Genomic DNA, 10438 nt, shown 5'->3' with positions numbered 1-10438 from the left:
ACGTAGTGAAACCTTATTGGAAGTTGTCGCGACCCTTGCGTTTCTGAAGTTGGTGCGTGTATCAACATGGCTGGTCTGCCTAGAATGACAGCTTATCGCCGCGTTCGTAGAGCAGTCCAGAATGACTTGAATGAAATACTATCAGCTGGGAAAGAAAGCACTTGCTCCGTAGGTTCCCTTTTCAGTACAGGTGCCGAAGTAACTGCAGCAACAGAGACGTTTCCACTGCAATCTCATGTGCTTTGTTGCAGTTCTCTCACAACTTCGAGCGAAATTCTTGAGTTTGCCAATGGCGCTGAGGATGTTGATGTAGCTTCCAGCAGATGTTTTGACGAAGATGTGCTTTGTTGGCACAAAAATGGCGCCCAGCAGTGCATCGCCGGAGACGAAACATTGTTTCAAGGACAGGAGCCTAACACTGTGGCTTTCAGCCAAAATCTGGTCCAGTGCACCGCCAGAGACGAAACATTGCTTCAGGGGCAGGAATTTAACACTGCGGCTTTCAGGCAAAGTCTGCACCAGTGGAGTGTGGAGAGAGATGTTCCTCATGTTGCAGTCACACAACTTTTAGGAGTGCTGCGCTCGCACTCGTGCTTCTCTAGCCTTCCAAAAAGTGCTAGGACGCTTTTGTCAACACCGAGATCAGCAGATGCTGTTAAATGTATGGGATCAGGCCAGTATTGTCATTTTGGTCTCAGTGAGAGCATTGAGGCAGCACTGAGAAATGTGCCTGTCCCCGATCCAGTAATGCTGCACGTGAATGTAGATGGCTTGCCTCTCACTAAAAGCACGCGCGACCAATTCTGGCCAATTCTTTGCAGAGCAGCTAACTGTGAGGGCAGCAAGCCATTTCCAATTGGCATTTACTACGGACAGTGCAAGGCTTTGGATCACAATGCTTTCTTACAGCAATTTGTCACAGACTTGAAAGTCGCCTTGCAGCAGGGTATCGTGATTGGAAACAAAGTGATCCGCGTAGAACTTGCCGCAATAATCTGTGATGCACCTGCTAAGTCCTATATTTTAGGCATCAAGGGTCACAGTGGATACTTCAGCTGCCCAAAGTGTACTACCGAAGGGGATTACAAGCATGAGCGCGTGTGCTTCCCTGAGATTGATGCTCCATTGCGAACAGATGCTAGCTTTCGGAATGCAGAGCAGGAAGAGCACCACAACACTGACACTATTCTCAGAGAGCTCCCCATTGACCTAATTCAGCAGGTACCGTTAGACTACATGCATCTTGCTTGTTTAGGTGTAGTTCGCAAGCTTCTGCTGCTATGGATAAAAGGGGCGAAACGCTACAGAATAGGGAAAAAATCAAGAGATGCTGTGTCAGCAGCAAGCACTGACATTCGGCGTTACGTGCCATCGGAAATGTCCCGAAAGCCGCGAAGTTTGTCTGATGTTGAGAGGTGGAAGGCTTCAGAGTTCCGCTTTCTTTTGCTTTATTCTGGCCCTGTCGTGCTTAAGTCGAGAATATCTAATCGTCTGGCAGACAATTTCATGGTCTTGCATGCTGCCATGAGCATGCTATGCAGCCCATCTTCTTTAACCCAGCTCTTGGAATATGCGCAGAAACTGTTAGTGCATTTTGTCAAAGTATTCACTGCCATATACGGCGAACATGCAGTTTCACTTAATGTTCACTGCCTGGTTCACGTAGCAGATGATGCCCGAGTCCATGGATCCGTGCATGGATACAGTGCCTTCCCTTTCGAAAACTACATGCCTAGGCTAAAGAAGTATGTCCGAAAACCAGAAAAGCCACTTGAACAGCTTTACAATCGGGTTATGGAGGAACGAGCACTGTCTAAACACACTTTCCCTAGTGCGCACAGCATACCAGAAGCTGGAAAACTGGCAATCAGGCATGAGAATGGGCCTCGGCCATTTGGTTGTGTAGGCCCTCAGCACAAAAGTTGGAAGTTTTCTGCTGATGTAACAATCAAAGCAAACGAGAGAGATTGCACATGCATGCTGAAAGATAAAAGTATCGTCAAAGCTGTGAACTTCGCAGTCTGTGCTGTAAGCCAACAGCCAGTGCTTATTGGACAGAGGTATACGAGTTTGGAGGACCTTTACACGTACCCCTGCCATTCCTCGCTCATCAACATTTTTCTGGTGTCGAAGCTTTCGAACCTGCACTTTTGGCCTCTCTCAGAGGTTGCAGCTAAATGTGTACGGCTTCCCTTTGGTAAAAAATATGCTGTGTTCCCGATGCGGCACTTGCAATAAGCTTTGTATTACAATTTCGTTTTCAAATGTAATTTCTCTTATAAGTTTTATCTGCTAGCTGTTTGTGGGCACCATACTTTGCGCTGCTTTATTTTCTTTTTTTAGCTGAGACGTTTGCCATTGTGGCATTTCCCGAGGAAGAAAACAGCTTGGCTGTTGTGCATAAAACATGGCTGAACGAAAAAGAGGATCACACATTCTGGCCAAGCACCAGAAATCCAGTGAAGCGGCGCCGAATGACAATGGAAGGGGCAGCACCATCGGCCGACTGGGCACAAGCCAGGTGCTTAGTGATGTGTTGGGCTGGTAAGCTGCATATGGTATTTTTTGTGTTTCCGTTTTTAATGAAGTTATTTTCAGATGTCTACGAAAAGGCCCTGGAGAAGCTGCAACTCTTGCAGTATCGATCTGATATTAACAGTGAGGAGGAGCTCGGACGGGGAAAGCGAAGAAAACGGCGCGCCCTCCCATTTGACCTTGAAAGCGATGGCGGCACGGATAGTGCATGTGATGAGTTAGATTATGACCCTCCAACGCCACCGTCTCCACCTCCAATGGAGAAAGAAAAAGGTACAAAACAATTGTTTTTACTTTGCACAATAATGAGTAGTAACAGTGAACCTTCAAGCAAAGCTGTTCTTCAGGTAATGCTTTAGGTAAATGTGACTATGTCATCAGAAAAGTTTTATATGGGACGTACCTGTTGCTCTTGTAATTTATTGTCTTTAAAGGCATGGGAGGTTTACTTTATGAGGTAACTTTTCTGTTGGTCTTAGAGCTGCGCATCAAAATTTATTGTGGAGGCACCTGCCTAACGTGTTCCCTGCAGTAGAGTACGTTCAAGGGCAAAAGTATGATGGGCACGGCAGAGCTGAATGAAACGAATTACTGCTTCAGCCTACCATCACTGCTATGTGTTGAGATGCTTCGTTATTTTTGCACTACACTGTTATTAACTCTGGATATTACAATATGACTGCTTGAAAGCCCACTGCTGAGTAATACCCAGGGAGACACTGAGCAGTTCTCTCCATCAACGGTACGCTCTGTAGTGAGTGGCATAAGTGTCTTCATGCGTCAAACCCAAAGGCAGAAAAAAGGAGGGAATCAAAACGGCATAATCAAATTTCTTCAAACTGAATACAGCCCAAATGCACCCGTAGCCCACATACTGAAACCAGGCATCTTGATGGGGGACGTTGCGCAATCTCCATCAGTTGGTTGCACCTCACCAACTTTTACCCTCGATTGCACTCTGCTTATGAACAGCATGAACAGCAAACAGCATGAAATGATTTTAGTTCCAGATGGATACGACCTAACGCCTGTCCATGTGCCGTCATCACAGAGAACTAAAGCACAAAAAAGGCGGCCGCCAGGTGTGTGGTGCATATTTCATTGCTGTGCCTAGGGGCTATTTTGGAATAACTAAAAGCTATATTGGTGAAGTAGAAGTAATGAAAAACGTACATTTACAGCCCGGCAGACAGCGAACATCCCCGACATGCACACCCCCCCTTCTGGTAAATACTCAATTCTTTGTTCTCATACCTGACAAGGAACTGTTCTGAATGAAATAACTTTTTACCAATGTTTCTGTCAAACTAGCCCACCGGTATGAAGCAGGCGTGGGGCGTCCTGCCACTCAGGCAAGCCCTCAGCCGTTCAGCCATGGTAAGTTCTAGTCGTCTCACTGCTGCAGACAGAACCCAAAATTGCCACCCTTGTTTCTGTCCAACTAGCCCACCGGTATGAAGCAGGCGTGACACGTCCTGCCACTCAGGCAAGCCCTCAGCAGTTCAGCCATGGTAAGTTCTAGTTATCCCACTGCTGCGGACAGAACAGAAAATTGACACCCATGTTTCTGCCCAACTAGTCCACCGGTATGAAGCAGGCGTGACACGTCCTGCCACTGAGGCAAGCCCTTACCAGTTCGGCCATAGTAAGTTCTGGTTGTCCCACTGCTGCGGACAGAACAAGAAATTCTCACCGATGTTTCTGTCCACTAGCCCACCAGTACGAAGCAGGCGGGACGCGTCACACGGCACAGGCAAGCCCACACCGCATAAACCATGGTGAGTCCCAGTTCCAATTTTATAGCACTTATGTGAACAGTCATGTTTCCTTATTTGGTTTTAGGTGGATCTGCCAGCCCTGCCACTTCATTGGCTCGAACCCACCCAGAAGATGGTAGGCTTTCAGCAGTCCTAAACAATTGCTGTTGACTAATTTCTGCTTTTTCAGCTCTTCCATGCTTGCTCTGAAGTCTGCTTTACTAAGCTTTGTTGTGATGGGCTGTAATGTTGGCGATTCCTGTGAATTGCTCTAAACCTCACCGAAATTGCTTGCAGCCTGGTTTGAAAGTAGCTCACAGGGCGCACTTGGCAGACCGACTGAATGGAGACAGCAGCAAGGTAATGCTAGATGAGATTATCTCGACTTAGGTGTGGCAACGGCTAAAACAAGTAAATATGTTAACCTTTTACTTCAGGTCAAGTCAGTCCAGTGCACTTGCCACTGCCAGATATGAGGTCACATGCTGGCCCACACCATACAGGCAAGTATCCTTCATCTGTTTACACTTAAGCATCTATTTACTAGATAGTCTTGGGGCGGTGCTGTGCCACTTATATGGGATTTTTCAAGGTCATCTGAGGGTATTGTGTACTCCCTATCAAAGTTAGGCGAACTCCCACTGGCTGCTTGAGTAATGAAGAAAGACCTATTTTTTCCCACTTTTTTGCAACTGCTTTGTTTTCAATAGTGCTATCACAGTGCCCCACTTCTACGCCCCATTACTTCCATTTAACACATGTTGTCATTTCGATTTCCCTCATTTTTGAATCAGATTCGACTGCAGCTCAAGTGGGGCCACAGACAGACCCACAGCTTCTTGGTAAGGTGCCCATTTATGGGAGCTCTCCATCGCATTTTATTTTTCACCGTGTTTTTTAAGTCAAAAGAGTTTTTCTGGCTATGGTGGCATCTGTTACAGATGTTTTAACACGAAATTTTGTTTCAGCCTTCATGGACCGTGTGCTGACTTCATTAACCACCATCAAACTGACGCAACAAGCGCATACTCAACTCCTGGCGCAGCTTGTGAACAGTGCTGAAGCAACAAGTCCAGGCTTACAAGGGCTTCCCGATCTGCCGTTCGGAACACTGGCAGATCTGATGGATTGGGAAGCCCATCTCGGTGACGACAAGGAGGCAAGGCTTCAGATGGTAAAGATGCTATGCTCTCACTTGCAACTTTCTTTTGGCGAAAAAAACCAGGAGGGCAAGAAGCCTTTAAAGAAACTATGTTTTCGGTTCTGCACCGCACGTAAAAACTAGATTTTTAAGGGAGAAAACAAAGTATCGTAACAAACTTGACGTGTTTGTTCTTTTGCTCGACGACCTTGCACTGCAGCCTAACGAGTGGCAGTGATGTGCATGCTGTTAAGAGCTTACGGTAGGATACCACTCTTCCTTCATTAGAGCTAGGTAAGGCAAGTATTCACAAATTCCAGCCCGACGAAAACTTTCAAGGTATTTAAACAATTGGAAACAGGTCTTATAGCACTGCGACAGCTTTAAATATTGCCATAGCACCACATAGCTTTCTGAAATAGTGCGAGGCCACACTGACCACTCACTTTTTCAGCATTGAGCTGCAGTCTAGCATAAGCGGAATTCTAGCCTACTGATCACCTAACCAATAGAAATGCAATATTTAAAATATTTTGTCTGTATTCTGCTGCCTTTAAGAGCTTGTCTTAGTGGAAGCAGAATCAATTTCAGGCCCGTTTTTATTTCGTAGCTTTACTGAGTGCAGTATTTATTTTAATGCGTCTCGTCTACCTTTCGGTACCCACACATATTTTCAGCTGCATAGCAGCTTACAACGTAACATGCATATATAATGCATATTATATTATGCATTATATATGCATATTATAATGACCACTAATATTTAGAATGTTCTGTGACCACCATGATCTGCTTGTGCGTGGTGACTGCATCACTACCTCACGTGGCGCGGGCATAGGTTCTGTATTTGAAGTGCAGTACTACAACAGTTTTGCATTTTGCTATTAACATGTATAAAAGATAAGAACATGTGGCAAAATGACGTAATGACTGATGGGTGACTGAAAAATGTCCATGCTACTTTTTGCATGCGATGTTAGCTTCGCCTTTCAAAAGCTCAAAAACCCAAGCTCGGCAGATTTTATTGAAAATTTATCGAACAGCCCCAACGTTCTGCAGTGATGCATTAACCTATTTTGCTAATGTGAATGACTTTATTTCTTACTTTTCTGCTAGAAAAAACACATGATTGTGCAAGGCGGTGATACCGTTAAGCAACAGACTGCCCGCATTCTAAAGAGCCTGATGACGTGGCACGTCGCCAAACAATTCAGTTGGTTTGGTGCCAAGGGCAAGAAGTACTCCGACCTAAACATCTGCAAACTGATGTGCAGTAAGTACAATCTCACATTTTAAAGCATTATCTTTCTCCTTTTCGTGTTTTAGTGCAAATTGGCAGTATGAAGCTGTGTAGCGGCAATGCACTGCCGCAGAGCAAGTCAGCAACACCTTGTGGGAGCTGCTAGGTGCTCTGAAGTCATTGAGTTACAACTTTGCCTTTTATTGGGATTGCATGCAATCGTTTCTTTACAGATAAAATGCGGGTTTACATTGATTGTTAAAGTTGTGCGACAAACAGTAAGAAAGCATTCCTCCATAAAGGCATCACAATTTATGAACTTTGTAATAATTTTGTTTTCATGGGTTGTAAAATTATCATCCTATAGTTATTATCTGCTACTTTTGAACTTGTGCCAAAAAAAAAAAAAGGTACGCAGACCTTATCTTCCTTTTTACAGGTCTGCAGGAGTGCACTGGGCATTGGCATGTATTTCATTAACCATGCGCTGTTTTCCCATAGTATTTGTACCACATCGATGCCTGTGTATGAGATGTTAAAGGCTCTCATCTGAACTAAGCTAACTGTAGCACTGCTCTGGGGATCGGTCTGCTGTGTGTGTATCCAAGGTAAAGCTAGAACATAATAGTTTTGCTACGCAAAGCAAAATTACCATGTACTTCTCATGCGCTTCTGTCACTTGCCTGAAACCTTGTCACCTCCCATCTGTGATGCAGCATTGTGATGTTCTGTGAAATAAATTTACAAAATCATAGGTGTGCACTAAGGTACCAACTTGGGTTGGTGACGTTTGTTTTTCATCTCACTGCAGTTGTAAAGTGGCATTTTTTATATGCAGGCAGCCTGACAGAGCAGAGGGGAAGCAAGGAGCAGGCAACTTTAAAAGACATTGAAAAAGCAGCGATGTCGTGGTTTCGGCACGCGACGGAGCGAGCAGCTGCAGAACAAAAGGGAACAAGGGCCAGCCCGGTCAATGAGCTCATCTAAATTCACAAGCTTCTACATTTGAATAAAAATGTTCTTTATACGTGATGTCACAGCTTTTGTCACGTCAAGCACTTCAAAGCATGAATAATTTAGCATATTATTTTAAAATGTGTTTCATAAAAGTATTTCATAAACATCCCAAGGAAGTCCCTTTTTTTTTCTGCTTGGGATGTCGAGTAACCATACAAATGTCCCGAAACATGTCCCGAAGAGGACCTAAAGCACATTTTTGGAACATCCCAGGGAGCTCCTTTCTTTATTCGACATGGGAGATTTGACCTCCCAGTGAAGTCATATCTGGGACATCCCGGAGAGGTCTATTTTTGTATCACTTGGGATGTCTTTGGAACTTAATTGGGACATCCCTGGGAGATCCCAAACTCCCAAGCGGGACATCCCTCGCACTTACTAAGGATGTCTGTGTGTTGTCTGGGTCGCGGTATGGGAGCTGCAAAAATGTGTTGATGGATGTGGAGGGGGAAACGGTGTAGCTTTTCTGGGGCGGTACTGGATATCCGTGGAGTTCAAGGGCGTCTCGTCTGGTAGGTGGTTGAGGCGGGTGTTTTGTGAGTGATGATAAGCTTCGTGCAGTTCATCTAAGTTATTGTGTACTCCCAGTTGGACCAACTTGCACGTGGGTGTTGAGAGAGCACCGTTCAGTATGTGAAAAATATTGATTTCGCCCACCACCATATTTGGTACCCGTTTGTGCTTCTGATCAGCCTTCGTCGTGTTCCGCTTGATCCTTCACAGCGACAAGTTTGATAACCGTAGCGGGACCCCGCACCAAATGCGGCAGTGGGCCAAATTAACATTCTCAAATGCTATATACATAGAAAGGTTGGACACTAATTCTTGTAGCTTGTTCCTACTGTGGCTACACAGCCCGTCACCATGATGCACAGCATGTACTGAAAGTCACGTGCTTTGTTCGTATTTCAATGTACCTATCTTGATGGTACATAGGGCAGACAAGGCACTGCCCTAACAGGCGGTGTTGGGAGCATGCCACGTTGCTGACGACTGGAACAGAAACCGATTTGGTGCTCCATTCCAAGACTCAGTGCACGCCAGGTGGCTGCATGCCAGAATTTGATATGACATGAGTGCTGAATTCCACCATGCTTTCCAGTACGCATGTCGCCTATATCAAAAAGTATGCATCACACCTCAAATACACTACGACGCATACAAAAGCTTGCGATCATCTACCTCATCTGGACATCACGTCTTATTAAACTACAAGGGAATGAGGCGGCACGCACTGCTGCCCACAAATTTACTACCCAGGGATTCGTAGATAGCATAAAAGACCCGCCAGATTTCCTCACCGACGTCTAGGTCCAAAGCCGTTGTACAGATGCCTACAAACCTACACATACTACAACACAACATATATATTACCCAACATGTCCCCCTATGAATGCCCACCCTGTAAAGGAAGGAAGGAAGGAGATAGTACAGGGAAGACAGAGAGGTTAACCATCCAATCAACTGCACCCAACACTTATCAATTATTTCAAATGAATGCATCAAACTTGCATAATGAACACCTTACGGCATTTTTAACTTTCATTCATGAAATTATTTGCATAAGCTTATTTTACAATTATACTGAAGTGACCAGACAATATATTTGAAGGTGTGTGAACATTCGCAACTTAGAACACCTTGCAAATAGTTTTTGATATTCAATTTGCAGCTCTGTTTCAAATATTTGAAATTTACGAGTAGAGCAACACATGTTTGCTCTTTCGCAAGACTTGCAAACTTTCAAGCTTCACTGCATGGTAGGACCTTGCAGGTTGGTTTTTCTGCATGACACCGAAGCCATGCCAAAAGCCCTACGTAGAAGCCTTGCACCAAAGAAGTGTTCGTAACTGTGGTGTCTGTTAGGTCAAATGTAACACTACGAGAGCAAAATTTATAGTCTGAAAATAGGTTTCCTGTAAATTTCAGTGAGAAATGAAGCGTCATTGCTGGCTGGTTGGTGAGATCGTACCAGCAACTAGCATGCCCAGCCTCCTTTCAATGATTGAGGGGGAGGGGGCCTGCTGCCAGTCATATATTAAATATACTTTAATATGCTTACTTAGATGAAATACAAACAGGCACTCGCCTTGTAAAAAAACAAATAAGCAAATAAAGACGTTTCCGGGCCCCTACAGGTCCCTTGTTAACAATGAAGAGAGTTGTTGAAAGGGTGCGACTATATGTTCGGTGGCGCAGAGTGTGCATGTATATTTCGGGGAGCTTACTGTGCCCACAGTATTTTGAGAAACCCATATTTCTTCATTGCAATGTATGCAAACTTCTTGTTTCACTGCTTTGCACGTCTTTATTTTCTCTATTACATTAAATGTTTAGCATTTCAAGCACTAGTACCTGAACAGAGATGTATCTAGTTCTGACTGCCTAAGCTGTCTTTTTTTAGGTAGTTATGTTTTATAAAATATAGAAACACCAAAAGAAAGATAGTGTGGTTTGAAAATATTCAATTCACAGCCAGCTTTTACTATTCGTATTCAAAAATATCTTATTCAATTCCCAGCCAAGTGTAACTTCTTGTATTCAATTCACAGACGCGAAGTTGATAATTACACACCTCTAAATATATATACAAAAGGTAAGTTGTCCTTGTACCGACATAAAACACTCAGCTGACATTGCCGTCACTGCTGGAGAGAGAAAACTTACAAGCAAAACCTCATCCCTGAATAATTTCAGTTTTAAGTAGTAGTGCTACTTGTGTGCTGTTTGACAAGCAATAACTTATTC

At 44.3% G+C, this 10438-nt stretch overlaps 1 protein-coding gene across 1 annotated transcript; it reads left to right on the top strand.

The window, feature by feature from the left end:
* Positions 1-663: 663 nt before the first annotated feature.
* Positions 664-4449, top strand: LOC144155782 (uncharacterized). Its single transcript, XM_077687439.1, has 2 exons — positions 664-2028; positions 4378-4449. The coding sequence occupies exons 1-2, from the start codon at positions 664-666 to the stop codon at positions 4447-4449; spliced, it is 1437 nt and encodes a 478-aa protein (XP_077543565.1).
* The last annotated feature ends 5989 nt before the right edge of the window (positions 4450-10438 follow it).

Source organism: Haemaphysalis longicornis, unplaced genomic scaffold, assembly GCF_048455015.1.
Source record: "Haemaphysalis longicornis isolate Haplotype H1 unplaced genomic scaffold, Haemaphysalis longicornis Haplotype H1 scaffold_1, whole genome shotgun sequence".
Taxonomy (NCBI): domain Eukaryota; kingdom Metazoa; phylum Arthropoda; class Arachnida; order Ixodida; family Ixodidae; genus Haemaphysalis; species Haemaphysalis longicornis.
This window is presented reverse-complemented; position numbering and strand designations above follow the sequence as displayed.

Bases quoted from the DNA above. Each gene is read 5' to 3' on its own strand.
- LOC144155782 (XM_077687439.1), top strand. From the start codon at position 664: ATGGGATCAGGCCAGTATTGTCATTTTGGTCTCAGTGAGAGCATTGAG. The intron at 2,029-4,377 runs GTAAGCCAACAG...ATTTGGTTTTAG, and splicing joins TGAACTTCGCAGTCTGTGCT to GTGGATCTGCCAGCCCTGCC.